Source organism: Silurus meridionalis, chromosome 4 (genome assembly GCF_014805685.1).
Source record: "Silurus meridionalis isolate SWU-2019-XX chromosome 4, ASM1480568v1, whole genome shotgun sequence".
NCBI classification, from domain to species: Eukaryota; Metazoa; Chordata; class Actinopteri; order Siluriformes; family Siluridae; genus Silurus; species Silurus meridionalis.
In genome coordinates this window covers 29,749,558-29,767,760 of record NC_060887.1, presented here as the reverse complement: position 1 = coordinate 29,767,760, position 18,203 = coordinate 29,749,558, and the positions used below count along the sequence as shown (strand labels likewise).

General features: G+C 38.8%; 1 protein-coding gene across 9 annotated transcripts in view; it reads left to right on the top strand.

Annotated features, from left to right (window-relative positions):
• LOC124385252 (microtubule-associated protein 4) overlaps positions 1 to 18,203 on the top strand; it is a 69,311-nt gene that overhangs the window by 3,546 nt on the left and 47,562 nt on the right. For 6 of the 9 annotated variants that reach the window (XM_046848458.1, XM_046848462.1, XM_046848467.1 and 3 more), the window contains exons 2-3: positions 15,262 to 15,437; positions 17,822 to 17,881. In XM_046848458.1, the coding sequence (XP_046704414.1) occupies positions 15,266 to 15,437; positions 17,822 to 17,881 (232 nt within the window). In that variant the 5' untranslated portion in view covers positions 15,262 to 15,265. The remainder of the gene's footprint in view (positions 1 to 15,261; positions 15,438 to 17,821; positions 17,882 to 18,203) is intronic. The other 3 variants (XM_046848464.1, XM_046848461.1, XM_046848460.1) reach the window with 2 other exon arrangements.

The following is an 18,203-nucleotide window of genomic DNA, read 5'->3' as shown; positions in this document are numbered from 1 at the left end:
CCCAAACCTGTTCCAGCATGACGATACCTCTGTGCACAAAGTACCTCTATGAATTTATGCTTCAAATGGATTGGAGAAGAAGATCTTAAGTGGCCTTTTCTCTAGAGCTCTGATCTCAACCCTGTTGAACACCTTTTGGATAAATTGGTACGCTGACTGCCCAGTCAAAAATCTAGTGGAACATCTAGGAACAAAATGTGGAATGGGACTTTCAAAAAGCACATGCAAACCTTATGGTCAGGTTTCCACAAACGTTCTCCTATAAAGTGTAACCTGATGCACATATTATACATAACAAAGCATATGCATTAATGGTGAGGTAGAAAATATTAAAAACATAAGCCAGAATGCTTTTCCTGTATTTGCATGTCTTAAAAAGAAACTCTTTTAAATTATAGGTATCCAGAGGAAAACAAGACAAAAACAGCCTTTAGTTTACACAGTTACGCTTGAGGCCACATCGCTTTTGTATGAGGAGAATCCTCTCAAGCTGCTTGAAATTTCTTCATGGAGGCCTGAAACGTTTCCAAAAATACACCCTGTGGTTATGCTTCAGCATCCAAGTGGGGGCCTTCTCACCAGTCAGACACCAGAGCAAGGTCAATCCACAAATGACTGAGCAGAGCCCGTGCTTTGTGCCAAACGCCTCTATGTAGTACCTTTTGCTTTTCGAGACAGTACGTGATCATGCGATTTCTTCGTCTTTTATCTTTATGCAAATGTGGGATTTGGCTACTAATACTTCTATAGGGTGGGGGATGGCAGCATTAATGACCGCATTTTGGTTCCACATATAATATTTTTTTATTATTGTTTTTTGTATGAATCAACAGTGCACTAAAGATAGAACACTCATTAGCGAACGGGGTACAGCGATTCGAGTGACATGAGGTGAAGAAATCCGCTGCCGGTCTCAACGCGGGCTAAAGGCAACTCGAGAGCTCTGTGCAATCTCAGTAGAGAGGGTCGGGTTAGTCGGGAAAGGGTAAGGCTTATGATTGAGCCACAGCAGATGGCACTGAAAACTACAAAGCAAGAAAAATGTATCTTGAGCTGAGAGAATGATGATGGAAAATCAAAGGCTTCCTTTTTTTCATTTCTAGTCATCGGAATGTTGATTTATGTCTTGATTGTACCAATATATCAGGGCTTCAGCAAATAACTCGGTATCCTCTGAGAGACTGCAAACAACAGTTTGCTATCTGTACTGTATTTTTAGTTCTTTTGCTAACATGGTCATCTAGATGAACTGTAGGCTGGACACAAAAATTAATAGAAAAAATAGATAGAAAAAAATCCCACTTCTGTAATTGGATTTGCAATTTGACTGTACAAAGATGTCCCGAAGAGTTGTCTTGCATGGACCATTGAAAATTAAAAAAGCATTGAAAACCAGGGGTAAAAAGCAGTTTACTTTTGTGGACTTTCGCACAATTCTTTATATAAACCATGATTTAAACGCGACGGATTGACTCACGGTTCGGCACGCACGTGAACCGTGAATCGATCGCTCATTTTTCTTGCAACTTGCAGATAAATTGTAATTATTTAACGATCGCAGACTGAAAGAAAGAGCCGTCTCTTGTTCACGTGTATATCAGTCAACAACAACAGCTAGCGGAGGAGCAGAAGAATTTGAAAAGCCTCCCGCATCATTCACATCGCATGTATGGGAGATTTTCCTTACTGTTACTATTCTTGTAATAAATGGAGGACAAATTAGATTCGTCTAATTTTAAAAATAATTCTTTTTTTTTTTACTGATCTGAAAAATTGTGATCCCTTACAGCACTAATAAATACGAAGGGGGGGAATCTGAGATTTTCATATGCTTGTGGCATTGTCAGGATTTGTGACACTTCATAAAGTTTAATTACATTAGCTAATCGGGTTTATATGTTTGTGGAGAACCCAAATATAGGACATAGCAAATCCAGAGGATCTCTCACTTTTCTGGTGGTTGATCTTATTTATTATTCCTAATCTCCGATGTGGACATATTGGATGAAGTTTAGAATGCGCCTTTGGGCAATTTTAGCATATAGTGCATTTGAATCTGACCCTATTGTCTATTTTTATTCAGTTACCTGACAGGGTGATGTCACTGTGTCACTCTAATTTTGATATATTTGAAAACCAATTTTTTCACATTATGGATTTCTGTCCATACAGAAGTGATTTTCGGAAGCAAAAAATTTAAAACACTTTTTTTAAACACTTGCTTAAGAAGATGAATTTGAAGTGTGAACTGAGAATATGGAGATGTTCGAACCTGAGGACCTATTTTCAGTCATGTGACCCATTCAAGTCTAAACAGACTGATAGTTTGGGATTACCTGAACAAACAACTCAATTCTGTCTTTTTTTTTTTTTAATAAATCTGTTCTTTTCTTTCATATTGCTGCATCAATTCATGGAGGCACAATTCATTTCAGTTATTTCAGTGTTGTGGAACCAATTTTTGGAAAATGTTTAAAAAACGGCAGTGTAGATAAAATTAATTTCATCAGCTCAGATCTATCCAGATTAATGTGGACATGCCTGAGCCTGAGAATTAGACTTAACCTTGACCCAACCCCAGGACCAAAAACATGAACCATTCTTGGACATAAAAAACAGAAAATGAGCACTAGGGAAAGGCTGTACAATGTATTCTTTATATTTAGACCAAAGAACAAATATCTTTAGTTACAAAAATACTGATGCGTGAACATTTTTGAATAGCATTATGTATATATTCTACATTATACATTTTTCAGCCTCTCTTTGATCAGATAATGAACTTAATCAGCCCATTTACTCAGATTTAGAATGAGCTTTATATCCAAATATGTTTTCACTTCCAAGGAATTAGTTTAGGTGATAATTAATATAATCTTGAATTCTGATCGAGTCCAGGTGAAACTTGATTTTGAGAAGGCAGCTTCAGTTTAATCTTCCAGTTGACAGAGTGACATGTGAGATGTTGATATGTGGTATCGATGGTTGTGGGAGCAGTCGATCAAGCCGTACGGCGTAACAATGGGACACAGTTTCCCCAGCTGGCAGTCAAACAACGTGCAATCGTTATCGCTGTGAACACTAACAAATTTCTCTGCGTGTCTGTGAGGAATGCGTCCGTTCGTGGAGTTGGGGTGTTTGTGGAATGCGGTCAGAGGTTGTTTGCATGTGAGCACACTACATTTCTGCAATTCAAATATTTTCAACTTTCCCTTTTTTTTTCCCTTTTCACCTCCACACCCAAGAAAATACCAGGCGGACCTGCTGCACCAGCGGGAGTGCCACCTGTGTAAACCTAAATTAAAACCTAAAAACAAGGAATTACCAGTGAATTTATGTGCTTCAGTGTGGAGAGATTGAACTGTACAGCTTGGTGCAATGGGCAGCAGTAAATCACCTATTACTCTTTCTCACACACACACACACACACACACACACACACACACACACACACACACACACACACACACACACACACTCTTACTCACTCATTCACACACATTGGCAGTGTCCTCTGTTCTGCACTGACTTTTGCCTATAATGCAAAGGTCTTTTTTTTCTTTTATTTAAAAATCTAATTTTAGGTCTTAAGTTTTTCCGATGTCTATGTAACTCATTGAAATGCTCCTGTAGCACTTTAGAACATTTTTGTATGTTCGTTCCTGTGGTGTTGTAGATATTTTTTTGCTAGTCCAAATATAATTTGCTGTATAATGACTACAAACGAGATCAACATGCAACAGCCAATCGGCTTTGTTCTCTCTTCTCTCTTGGATTTCCACCACATAAACGTAAAACAGATTTTATTTTTCAGCTATGGGGAAAATGTTCACACAAAGGTAAACGTTTAGGTTAGGGCTCGGTTAAGGTCAGTTACTAACAATGTATTTGTGTGTGTGTTTTTGATGTCGTGATATAGGTCCTACATTTCATTCTTAATAATCTTAAACAGTCTTAAAATTTACTTTGCAAAACCTGCAGAAACCCTGCTAACAATTTAATTGAGAACTTTCAATTGAGATTATTAACGTCTGGCCGCTGTGCTCACTTTCTTTATTTTGCAGAGAACACTGGCGCACACACAAACACACACTTAGATGTTGACTTCGTAGTAATGATCTGTTATAGTCAGCTGTGTTTGCACCCAGTCACATCAGAGGAGTGTAAAATCTATTGGAGAGAGAGAGAGAGAGAGAGAGAGAGAGAGAGAGAGAGAGAGGACAGTAAACCAGTCTTTTAGCCCTGATTTATACTTTCCTCCAAACAGACTGATGAAACCGACAAGGAAGCGTCTGAACCCGCCCACCTTTCCAGTGATTATTCAGTAGAGACATGCAAATGAATGGGGAACGTTGTGCAGCTGCTCTGCATGCGGGTGTATCTTATGTACAACCGGATGATTAAATGGCAAAATAATTCTGTATATCAGATTTTGAAGCCACACTGTAACGTTACATGGATCGACAACATGAAAAACCCGGCGCTTCACTTTTCTTGAAAACTGCAGGTGAACCAATCAGCATCTGACTTTGGAATAGTTGTTATTATGATATTAAAGTCTGAAGTTAACTGACACACGCCCCCCTGTTCCTTCCTCTCGAAATAATAGTAATAGTTTGGCCAATGCTATTATTAAAAATTATTATTATTAAAAAATTTCTCTCTTCAAAGATCCGATCTCACCTTCTGTCAGGATCACTAGAGAATGTTCTGAGTAGGAACTGTGTTCAGGATTACGTCTGGCATTTCATTTCATATATCTATCTGTTTAAAGATGTTTGTTCCAGTAACTTACTTTTAACATAACGGAAATGCATATTCGAGTATGCAATTTTCAACAAATTTAAGTCGTACAAATCTTTTTTTTTTTTTTTATATTTGTCAGGTTTCAAGTCAAGTTTATTTCTATATCGTTTTTTCACAACAGACATTAAGTGTTAAGGTGAACGACGTGCATTTATCCCTGATGAGCAGCCTGAGGTGACTGTGGCAAGGAAAAACTCTCTTAAATGTTATGAGGAAGGAACCTTGAGAGGAACCAGACTCAAAAGGGGAACCCATCCTCATTTGGGTGACATCAAGACTGTGATTATAGTCTTTAAACAATACAGAACACTGGAGAATGAGAACTAACATGAGCACTGGAGTGTGTGATTATAAGTAATGTTCTTTCTACAGTCTTCTACAGTCATTGTGGTTATAAAACTAGGAGCTACTGAGCAACTCATAAAACAGCTCAACATTTGTGATCATCACAGATCCAACACCAGCTTCTCCATGCCAGAGCCTTTAAACACTCCAGGAGGTCCAGTGTCCAAACTCCACATGAACTGGGATCCAATTGGCACTGGTACGTCTCTAGATGGTTTCTCTAGATGGTTTGGGATGTTTGCATCTACTTCTTAAAGGTCCATAATCTTCATGAGGTGGGACGTGACTGGTGCTGGAGCAACCTCAGGATGCCTCGAGATTGGTAGAGAAAGAGAAGCAGTGAAGAGGAATTAGCGTAGCTGCTGTTCATATTAACAGCACAAGTTGATAATGTGCATGTGATCAGATGTTCTAGAGCACAAGGTTATAATGAGACGTGTTATGTGTAGGATTTGCTAAAAAGATCTGCACTTTAACAGGGAGAGTGTGTCTAAGCCCCGAACACTGTCAGGAAGACTATTCCAGAGTTTAGGAGCTAAATGTGAAAATGATCTTCCACCTTTAGTGGACTTTGCTATTCTAGGAACCACTACAAGTCCAGAGTTTTGAGATCTCAGGGAGCATGACGGATTGAAGCGTGTTAGAAGACTGGATAGATACATGGAAGCTAAACCATTTAGTGTTTTGTAAGTGTTTATTAATGATGCAGGACAACCACCTAGTAATGCATTACAATAGTCCAGTCTGGAGGTCATGGACGCATGGACGAGCTTCTCTGTATCAGATATAGACATGTTTCTTAGCTTAGCAATATTTCTAAGGTGAAAGAAGGCTGTTTTTGTAACATAGTTGATGTGATTTTTAAAAGACAAGTTGGTGTCTAAAATAAATCCCAGGTCTTTAACTGTTGAACTAGTAGTTACAGTACAACCGTCTAAATGCAGGTTGAGATGCTGGAGCTTCTGTGTACTGTTTTTTGGGCAGATGAGCAGAATTTAATAATAGAAAGTTATGAGTCATCCAGTCTTTAATTCTTTAACACACTCAGTTATCTGAGCCAATTGAGCTATATCGTCTGGTTTTGATGAGATATATATAGTTGGGTATCATCAGCGTAACAGTGGAAGCTAATCCCATGCCTTCTAATAATATTTCCTAAGGGAAGCAGCTATATTGTGAAAAGCAGGGGTCCTAGAACTAAACCTTGTGGCATGCCATAATTTACTTGCACTAACCTGAATAGCTCTCTATTTAAGTCTACAGGTAGGATTTAAACCAGCTTAATGCCTGTCCCTGAATGCTGATGTAATTTTGTAAGCGATCTAGGAGATGATCATGATCTATAGTGTCAAATGCAGCACTAAGATCTAGTAAAACTAACAGCGAGATGTAGCCTTGGTCTGATCATTAGTGATTTAAACTAGAGCAGTTTCTGTGCTATGATGGGGCCTAAAACCTGACTGAAACTCTTCAAAAATATTGTTCTTTTGTAAGTAGGAATATAACTGGGCAGAGACAATTTTTATAGCAAAAGGCAGCAGCTCATTTAAAGAACACACAGTTTTCCACATTCTTTTTTGACCATAGTTTTTTTTCCACCATTCCTTAAACCCCTCCACATGTTCCACAGTCAGCTCTGATCCTCCTACTGCTCATTTCAGATGCTTCAAAAGCACTTCTAAGGAGGCGTTACCAAGGCCTCAAAGCTCACACTCTTCAAAACAGAACAGGAAGTAGGCCATAGGAACACGGCTATTATATTGGTTTTGTTTGTAAGCAGCATCCTGATAAGAAGAATGACACTTGTTTGAACCCTGCCATGTCTTCAGGATTGAGAAAATACATGGACAGCTTTTAATGAGCCTGGCAGTCATTTGTTTTGTGTTTGGTTTTTTTTCTGTATAGCTTTACAGTGTTTTTAGTGTTTGGAAATTTTTGGTAAAACTCCACTCTAGCTGATTCTTCCTGATTTTCTTGGCTGAGGTCCTGACTGGTCAGTGAGTCATTGATTAGCAGCTAGGTGATTGCATTTCTCTTCTTCAATTCAATTTCAATTCATTTTTATTTGTATAGCGCTTTTAACAATGAACATTGTCTCAAAGCAGCTTTACACAGATAATGTGGTGATTAAAAGAAAATATGTTCTTTGTAAGTAAGTTTGTCCCTGATGAGCAACTGTGGCAAGGAAAAACTCCCCGAGATGGCATAAGGAAGAAACCTTGAGAGAAACCAGACTCGAGGGAACCCATCCTCATCTGGGTTGCACCGAATGTCCATTTGAAGCAGATATACAATGTTGCGGGGTACAGTGATGATGATCAGAAGCGAACTGTATTCCTGAGTCAGTGTAGGAGACTGTTGACAATAACTACAGTGCAATCCATCCTCAAAGCGCACGTTCTTACTCCGGAATTTCATGGAACCACCCAAGGCGTTGATAAGAAACCGTCCCAAGCTGCACTGAGTGGCCTCCAGGGGCTTCATGCTTGATTTACATGTTGGTGTTTTTTTTTTATTACGTTATCACAATATGTAGCTCTGCTGACATCTGATCCCCTGGTGTAGTGTTTCTCCTCTGGTTTAACCACTCTGAGTGTGCCTCATCACACAATATTACTTTCACTTGTTCTGGCATAGTCAGTATTGTGCAATGGCCTAAACCAGCCTTTCTGCCTTTGCTATTAAAGAGCCTTCGAATTGACCTGATTGAGATAATCCCTGCTTGCATATTAGGGCAGCTGTCTGCATAGTGGTTATGAACACTGTCTTCACTTTTTTAATAATTTTTTTTTATTGGACTTCTAGAATATGTTGCACAAGATTTGTAGACGAAAAAAAGCATTTTGATTCTTTTTTCTGAATTGTGAACAGTGCCTAATAATGTGTTTTTGTGTGTAATAAAGTAATCAAAATTTCAACAAATGAAGTTCTGATATTGTAAACACAATGCAGGATGTGCAGATCTTGTGGGATGTTCCTGGTCTGCAGTGGTCAGTATCGATCAAAAGTGTTTTAATAAAAGAAAAGTGGTGACAGGGTATGGGGGCTAAGGCTCATTGATGCACATGGGGAGTGAAGGCTGTACAGTAGTCCGGTCCAACAGATAATCTCCTGTATCTTAAACTGCTGAAGAAGTTAATGCTTGAAGGGTCACGACTGTTGGCAGCAAAAAGGGAACCAACACAATATCAGGCAGATGGTTATAATGTTATGGCTGATCGGTGTATAGTTGCACAGAAGGCAGGTGAGGATGTTGATGTGACATGGGTGTTTACCGAATTGAGGCAACAGGGTGTGGGTTTAGTATACACTACGAAAAATGCATTCTCAGTCACCTTTTAAGGCTAAATCCTATAATGATACTTTAACGTATAGATGGAGCTGACAGCGCATGCCGCAGGGAGTGCCTGTCTGTGAGGTCTCTTAATGTTACAGCCCGTAAAAATGTACGAGAGGACCGTCATGGCTGTATTTCCTTTTAAGCCTCTCATTAAAGTTAATCCTCACTGTTTGACATTGACAAATCACCAAAGTATGATACAAGATTAGAAAAGGAACACTTTTTTGTGAGCACTGAGGGCTGTTTATTGAGGCTCTGGGGTGTGTATTGAGAGTAAAGAGTAATCCTGTGCAGCTCTTTGTGGTAATGTGACTGTGAGTCATGTCTGAGTCATCACCCTAAACCTGGAACCCCACACAATCCCAGGCATCTCGGACACGGCCTCACACTCTCTCGCGCGCACACACACACACGCACGCACGCACGCACGCACACACACACACGGTAATAAAACCCGAAGCCCTTATTCAGTAAATGTGCACCTCTTGGTGCAAAGTTACACTGCTCTGGAAGAAACTATACGGTGAATTATTTTACCAACTTCAGAAAGTCTCCCCTTCTTCTCTGCTCTCGTAACGATCTTCCTGTTCTTGGCCGAGCTCCAATGGAAAGCACCTGCCTGTAATTTTCATACACTGAGTCATGGGTGAGCTGGGATTTGAAATCAGGCAAGAGTAAAATGAAAAACGGCGCATTGGACGAGAATACAGTCTGCACGAGCAAACGCTTACGTCAGCTATTCAGGCATTATAGAGCGTGCCTAAAAGGAAGTTAGAAAGCGAATAAGGAAGCAGAGAAAAATGGCCCCGTTGTCTTTGTGTTTTAGTGGGGAACTGAGATGAGGAAGATGTGAACGGATATTTGTTTCGAGTTTTGCTTATAGGTTTTCCATTAATGCTGATTTTCTTAATAAAATAGCATTGAGGTGTAAGTTACCACAGAAATACTGATTTGCATTTAATGATGGTGTCTTATTCCAATTTATGTGAATACTGCACAGAGAATGTAGGGGGCGTGGCCTCAGTAGCCCTGCAGTACAGTACGTGTGCTGTGAGCATGTGAGTGATGAATGTGCTTCAGCTGAAATTACATTAAATCTGGTTGTTTTAAACAAAAATTTTATACACATTTACCTATAAAACCCTATACACATTTATGCGTCTCAAACTCACATTAATGCGTCTCATATATCTCGTAGGATATGAAAGTATTTCCTTATGAATGATTTTCTAATTAATCGCCTTACATCCTGGACTGCACCCAGGACCCCCCTGAGAATATTTATTTTAACGACCAATCGAATGTAATCTGTGCAGCGGGAATGAATTCCCGATGTTCTGTCATAAGCACTTCAGAAGATGGCATTTTGTTGCCATAAAGCTGTCTTCACTTGTACATTCAGCCCAAATCCCTTCACTGCTAATGCTGCCATTGGATACTATGAGCTGCTGTTGCTTAAACATGCCCACACTTAATTATAGGTTGCTTTGCTAAAATAAATGCTGTTAAGATGGCCACTACTGTGCAGATGACAAGACAGTTTTCCTTCCAAGGACACCAGTGAGGTCATTATAAAAAAAAGTGACCGTGAGCGTTATAGAATATGAGCTAAATACAGGGTGTCATGCTGTACGTCTCCTGCACCGTTATTCACCATGTCAGCTTGTTTTGGAATCTGGAGCCAGCATTAGCACGGTCAATTAAAGGAGAATGTTGTTATTACAGGCTTTGCAACTGCATCATGGGAAATGATGCCAGGAATAGTCAGGGTTGCTTTGCCTGACTTGACCTCTCAGGGGCAAGAGTCTCAAATCAATACACCATTATTCCGACTGGTCGTTTTTTTTTTTTTTCCTCATGGGAGGCCTTTCTATCCTGGTTGGAGTGGCCTCTTTCAGGATGTCTCTGTCTCCTCTTTACAGAGCACGAGAACTCAACAAATGGTTTCCTGACAATGAAAATAATGTAAAAAATATTCTGGAGCCTTAGTTTATAGATGTGATGAGGGAAGACATGCAGGTAGTTAGGTTGAAAGAGGCAGATTTATAGGACGGGGAATGGAGAATGATGATCCGCTGTAGTGACCCCTAATGGTAAAAGCCGGAAGAAGATGATGATGATGATGATATTCTGGAGCCTTAACAGATTTCCACCCAACATGTATGAGATGTGGAGTGTTGAGATGTGTACAGCACTTACAGCCACAATCGTCAAAACACCCTTATATTAAGTAGCTTATGGGAGAATGCTCTTGTTTGGATCAACTGATTTGCAGTCAGATCTTCCCCTTGAAGCATGCAGCAAAGCAATCAAAAAAGCGCCAAAAAAATGCACAATAAACCTGACTTTGTGTGTGTGTGTGTGTGTGTGTGTGTGTGTTTGGCTTGCAGTGATGTCATTCTGTTTACACCCATTGGTGCACTGTTGTAATGCTTGTAAAAAGGTTTTAACTCCATCAATGGACTTTGTCACGGACAAAGAACACATACGCTGAATAATGCTAACCACAGTACTACTACCTCCAAATACTCTGCAGTGGAAATCCATTGTTTTCCTAATGCTAAATAGCTTAATGGCTTTCTATATGCCAAACCAGGTTTTATTGATCACCTTCATCAGCAAAACAGGCTAAATCATAGCTTAAAGAAGCCTACGGTTAAATCCATGATCATCTAGGCCTAGCTGGAGATGTCAATGTTGTATGAAATGAAGTCCAGTGCAATGCTGCAGTAAAACTCCTTTGCAAGCACGTCATGCTGTTTCCTTTTCGGGGGAAAATAAAGGCGCTCGCCAGAATCGAGTAATATCTTTCGTGCGCCGTATAACAGCAGGAAAGTTTTTTTTTTCCCCAGTGTGCTATGTTTATTCTCCATAGCTCTCTTTTTGATTTTCATTTTAAACCTGGCAAAACTTTTAAATACACAACATGGACAATATTTTGTGGACCATAAGATTTGGATGTATGGACTGTTTAAACAGCCCATTCCAATTTTACTGATGTAGGATGAGGAGGCCTGGGGGTGCAATCAGTTTTCAGTAGGGATGAAATCAGAACTATGTAGCAGGCCACTCTAGAGCTTCCATGGAGCTGGCTTTGTGCACAGCTCATTGCCATGCTGGAACAGGTTTAGTTCTTCCGACATCAAGAATGTTATGGTACCACATGCAGAGACATCCAACTTTTGGGTAACAGTTTAGGGAAGAACACAATATGGCTGGAAAATTCAGGTGTCCAAATACTATTGTCTATACAGTATACTTTTATTTTAAAGTGATGGCTATGCATACTGAACAGTTGTATGTTTCAAGAGTTTGAGTAAATCATTTAGCTTTTGAGTTATTCAAGCTTGATCTCGAGCAGGAGAGGAGACTTCCAGGTTAAGTTTTGGGGTCATGAGTGGGTTACTATGTGATTTGTTTGCATGAAAATAATCTAAGCCATATGCACCTGTCTGCTTAGTCACCAAAAACTCAACCAAAACCATGATAAATATTATTCTGGGGTGAACACAGAGGAAATACCCACCATACAGGTTAAAGCAGTTAGTCATCTAACCAAATTCAACACCTCACCAAATTGCTAATGTTTTGCAGTTGAGGGATTTCCAACAGATTTTGCATGCTGCTTTTGTTGTACCTGTTTTCCTGTTTTCATCAACAAGAAAAGAAATGGAGAAAACATTGACTCTGTCTTTTTTCCACAAGCTGAGGATTATTCTTTTTCTGTCTTTGTGCTGCTACAGCTCTTGCCAGTTTGCACATTTGAGTCAAATTAGCATGCCCAGTTTGATTTGCCCATATGCCGAATACAATATCCGATTACCGTTCATCTATTCACCACATCTATTCATTCGATCATACTGAAATGTATCCAGCTTTTTAATATCTTCCAAAGCACTATAGCAGATCCTCCTGCATGACTTTCGGGGCATCATAATATTCAATGAGCTTTCACATCAGTGACGCAAGGCCAGTGACGCAAGGCCACACTCATTTGCATAAAGAAACGCCCTCAAATTGCCGTATATAGTGAACACAACTTCCTTGTCCAAAGGGTGTTCAGAGTGCCGCTAGTTTCAGAAGACACGGTGCATGTCGGGAGGTTTGAGAAAATGATTGGCAAAGACATGAAAATATGGTTGAACAAATCAGAGATGGTTTCTTTCGTACATTTGTCTCACAAAGAAAAAAGAAAAAAAAAAAAAAAAATATATATATATATATATATATATATATATATATATATATATTTTTTTTACAAGTGTGCATTTTATTTCTCCATTCACTTTTTAAAACTTTGCATTGCCATGCAGGTTTAGAAAATGTAATGCATTGCATAGTTTGAGACATTACTATAAAAGCTTTACAGTTAAAGCATGCCCTTATTCGTTTTTTAAGTTGGTTAGGAAATGCTAATGCAGTAATCCCCCGCTTTACTGCGGTTTGAATCTCTGCATGTGCCACATTACTAATTAGTTTTTTCTGACTTTCCCGGTCTCTCGTGGAGAGCACGATAGACCAAAAAACTTATAGGGAATTGTTTTTATGGAGTTTGTTGTTAAAATAATAAAATTTATTAATACAATTATTAATTATTAAATGAAGTAACATTTTAATACAGTACTGTATACATATAATACCATTTTTAGGTTGGCGTCCGTTTATCTCGTTTTTTTGGAACGTAACCACCGCGATAAACGGGATTGATGTAGCATCTTTAAATTTCTTTTTGAAATGTACTCTATGTAAAAGCACTAGAATCGAGCTAGCCACTCCTTATTCTCGGCATAATATCTCAAGTGATGCAAGAAAAAAAAAAAAATTATTACCTCTACAATGATACATGAGCCAAATCTTCAAGTGAAGATCAATTGATTATAAAATTAAATTTTTTTTACCTCTTGACTTTCCATTTGGACTGTGCCCTTTGGGTGTGATGAGCGCTGAAACAGTAATTATGCCTGTATGATAAACAGTAAATTATATAGAAGCTCTGCATAGTCAGTGTGCCTGCTTTTGCCCTTTTCTACAGTGGCAGATGAAGTACACAAACCATGTAGTTGAGTTAAAGTAGAGATACAGTGCATATATGACTCCAGTAAAAGTGCCCCCTTTAAACTTACTAAAGTGAATTTGCCTTTAAATGTACTTAAGTATCCAAAGTGCTATGATTTGATATGGATATAATGTCTATTACATTTTTCATAATACTCTTTGCTTAATCAACTCAGTTTATGTGAAAAAGACTAATAAAATGATATGAGTCAAACACTGATTGATATCTATAAAAATTGTGATCCCAAAACCTTCTTTTCAACTATTTAAAAAAACAACACTGAGTTCGAGTCAGGAGTTTCTTCCATCATTTATTCCTCTCAAAATGTTCTGCTTGCTGTTGAACTGATGCTGAACTGTATGTTGGTGATAATTATCAAAAAAGCAAAACAAATTTAAAACGGAGTGCACGCTCTACTCTGATTGGTGGATTGCTGCATGTTTGACCAGTTACGTTTTTATCCAGTCATAAATAAAAAGGAACGACTGATACGCAAAGTTAAGTTAAAAAGTACGATATTTGACTTTGAAATGTAGTGAGGTTAAAGTCTCCCCAAATGGAAATACTTCAGTAAAATACAGATACACGAAAAAGCTACTGAAGTACAGTCGCGAATTACATTCACTTTGTTTCTGTCCAACTACTGCTTTTCTATCACTTGGGTTTATTGTTTAGATCTGATCGTGAGGGTGTGGAAATATAAAAGTGCACTGTGGATGTGGACATGGTCAGCCCTGAAGATACTACTCTAATCAAGGCGTGTCTTGATTCCGATTGATTCTTGCGTCTGACAGGACAAGTCAAAACAGAGCCAGTGTTTTTCTTTTCTCACCCATGTGCACCTGTTCCTTTGTTTTATTTCTTCATAACCGTAGCAGTTGCTTTTTAGATGTACTTAATTCGTGTGTGTCATGACATTGCTTAAGTGTATTGTTAAAGTGAACTAGTGTGACAATTATATCTCGGCTCAATTAGGTGTGCAATCTGGTTGAGTGAAAAGTCGGTCTTCTAGTTGCTTAGCTTCATCTGTGTTGGTTGATGGTTTAGCATTTCTTAGTAGTATTTTTGTTCACCGTGGTCATGGAGTTTAGGTTTACAAGTGGTGCGTTAATGCTGTGGCTAAATGCAAGCTTCACCATTTTTTAAATTGGCCCATTATTATCTTTTTTGCTGCTGTCTTACAGAGAGAGAAGGTTGAGGCTTTTAAGAGGACTTTCAGTCCTATGATTTGTAACAAGTCCTGTTTTTAATCCGTTTCTATGTTTGTGACATTTATTATTTTCTGCTCGGGAGGGAAGAAGCGAGAGAGAGTAAGAGTTGGGTGGAATGTGTACAAATATTGAAACTAGACTTCCCAGAATGCATGGTATCTCTTGTCATCCTTTAACATCTTTCTGATGCTTATTCATTAGTACATGTTTAACTTTAAGATTTTTAACATGCCTGAGAATGAATGGGGATAAATAAAAGACCTTTTTTTTTAACCTGCTAATACTGCCCTCTACTGGCTCCAACGTAAACGAAGAAGGCGATTAGTTTGTTTGAGCGCTTCTATTACGTCTCAAATGTCCATGGCTTTACTTGTTGGTTTAAAGAGAGCTTTTGGAATATTATATTTAGAAAGAAAGTTTGTTCATATGGATTTTTTTTCTTTTCTGAATGAGAGGTGTATGGATTTTGTTCTCTATCTAACACACGCTGTGCTCTTCATCAGAACGATGGCCGACCTGACGCTGAGCGATGCTCTGACTGATAGTGCTCCACCTGTTGAGGAGAAAGTAGTGGAGAGGGACTTCATTGCCACACTGGAGGCGGAGACCTTTGAGGACAAGGTCGGGGAAAGCGTGGACAAGACCGACTACATCCCACTATTGGACGATGATAAAAAGGGTGAGTTACATACATAACTACGACTCAAGGACTAGGAATATTTGAAATAAAAAATAATAGTAATAAAAAAATATTTTGTTAGTGCTTTTTAATGTTTAAATACCTAAATGTATCTAAATGTGCTAAATCACATTTCACTTCATTTTTGCCATAGCAGATGTATCCAAAATGGTTTGTTAATAATGTATGTTAATGAAGTGCTTAAGAAACTCTACTAAGCATTTGGATGTGATTTAGAGTTTATACATCATCACATCACCATTTGACCCTGTGCCCTGTGGTGAATGTAGGTGAGGACGTGACATGGATGACCATGTATTTCTCTGGTAAAAACTTTCATTGTTTTAGCTTGATTACATTTAGATTAGACTGGCTGACTCAGACTGGATTAAAGGGTCTATGAAGTTTGCACAAATAACCGCAAATCTCCTGGATTAAAACACGTTTTTCTTCCATACATAACACCATAACATCCAGGTGCATGGTCTGCTACCTGTTATTATTATATCACTCTGAAGTGATTCAGACAGAGCTTCATTATTAACTCACTGATTCTCTCTGTAATGGCTTAAAAGATAGTTCTTCTCAAGGTGAAACTCTAATAAAGTTTCAAATGACACCTAAAATAAATATTAATGAATATAGGCTTCACCCATGTAACCCATAATAAATGGTTTGTTTATATGGAGAACATAAAGCAGGTTATATTTGAGACACAACCTCTTTCCAGAGAGACACACACTGATAATATTTGAGTTTTTTTCTTTCTTCCTTCCTTTTTTTTAATAGTAGGAAATTAATTCCAACACATCACAGTGTGCTTTTAAAACAACTCATTCCAGATTGAATTGAATCCCTACTTTTATGTGATGATAACCACCACTCTTCTGGGAAGGTTTTCCACTAGATAGGCTGTGGAGATTTGTGCTCATTCAGTCTCAGAAACATAACCGAGGACACTCGAGTTCTTGGTAAACCATGTCTTCATGAAGCTTGCTTTGTGTACAGGGGCATGCTTGGGTTATTTAGTTCCTGTAATTAGAAATTATCATGGTACAGCAATTTACCTTTTAGAAGAGGAAACCCATTGTTGATCAGGTGTCCACATACTTTTGATGTATCGTGTATATAAATGGCATATATGGTATGATGACAACCACCTTTTCCTTTATTTTGATGTGTGCGTGTATGTATGTATATATACATGCGCCACACACACACACACACACACACACACACACACACACACACACACACACACCGATGAGGCATAACATTATGACCACCTGCCTGATATTGTGTTGGTCCTCCTTTTGCTGCCAAAATAGTTCTGACCCTTGGAGCAGCATTAACTTCTTTAGCAGTTTGAGCTACAGGAACTCGTCTGTTGGATCGGATCACACGGACCAGCCTTCGCGCCCCACCTGCATCAATGAGCCTCGGCCACCCACGCTCACTAGTTCACCACTTGGACCACTTTTGATAGATACTGACCACTACAGACCAGAAACATCCCACAAGGGCTGCAGTTTTGGAGATGCTCTGATCCAGTCATCACAGTTTGACCCAAACTAGCTCAAATCCTTACGCTTGCCCATTTTTCCTGCTTTTAAATTTGAGGACAAAATGTTCACTTTCTGCCTAATATATTCCACCAATAAAGCGGTGCCATGATAAAGAGATAATAATTACGTACTGCATAGGTCATAATGTTAAAAAAAATTTTCTTTCTCTATGATTCAGCTTTTCTTTATAAAGTCTTAAACAATGCGCAAACCCATTTTATCTCTGCATCTTTATACAGTGGTGTGAGAGAATGGTGTAAAGCAGATAATGGAGGCAGAAAAAAGTTGGTGACCAGTTATATCGCCAATCCATGTGCTCAAGTTGAGCGTAGTGATCAGTTTAATATGAAGTGAAAAGCAGTGAAAACGCAGTGAAAGAGAAAAACAAGGAGCTGTTTTTTTGTTGTTGTTTTTTTGTTTGTTTCCCCGTCATTAAAAACAAAGGATAAACCTACAATTCTTTTGTCTACGCTGTTAAAAGCCACGCACATCATTCTCTGATACTTTTGGGAAATGAGCTCTGTTTGCCATAATAGGTTTCTGTTTAATATTAGAATTGAGCAGAGCAGTGATGTTTCGTCCCAGACATTTTGTAGATCTCTGTGAAATTGCCTGGTGGATGAGTCTCTATTTCTGTCTGATCTAAAAGCTATATCGAGACTCTTGATCTTTTAGCTACGTCATGGTCCACTCTGAAGCTGCAGCGGTTGTGTGTCCAATCACTGGGATTGAGAAGTTTCATTTTGAGGCTTTTGAGGGCTCCATAGTGTTGGGTCCTGTAGTGATGCCCCCCTGTGTGTGTATATGTGTGTGTGTAAGCAGAAACAGGTGCAGTGTTGGAGAATGGAGAACAGAATGCCCATGAGGCACCTAAACCTGGTAAGAGGCATCCCATAATACCCCCTAATATCCTCTTGCCGTTTCGTTTTAGTTCTATCATTTCTTCGTAGCAATACATCGTGTCCTTTGTGTCTTACATAGTTTGTTGCAGTTAATGTTGATGTCTACAACTTTATGGCGACATTAAGTGGTGGTTGCATGCACACACAGTGCCATGTGGTTTATTTTGTCATTCTCTGTTCTTTTATTTTTTGTAACCGATGTGCGTCATAATGGGTTCAGTGTCTTTGTGTTGTTTTTTTTTTTGTCTCAGCAGGAATGCGCAATCATTGCTGATCCTTAATTGAATGTAAATTTTAGA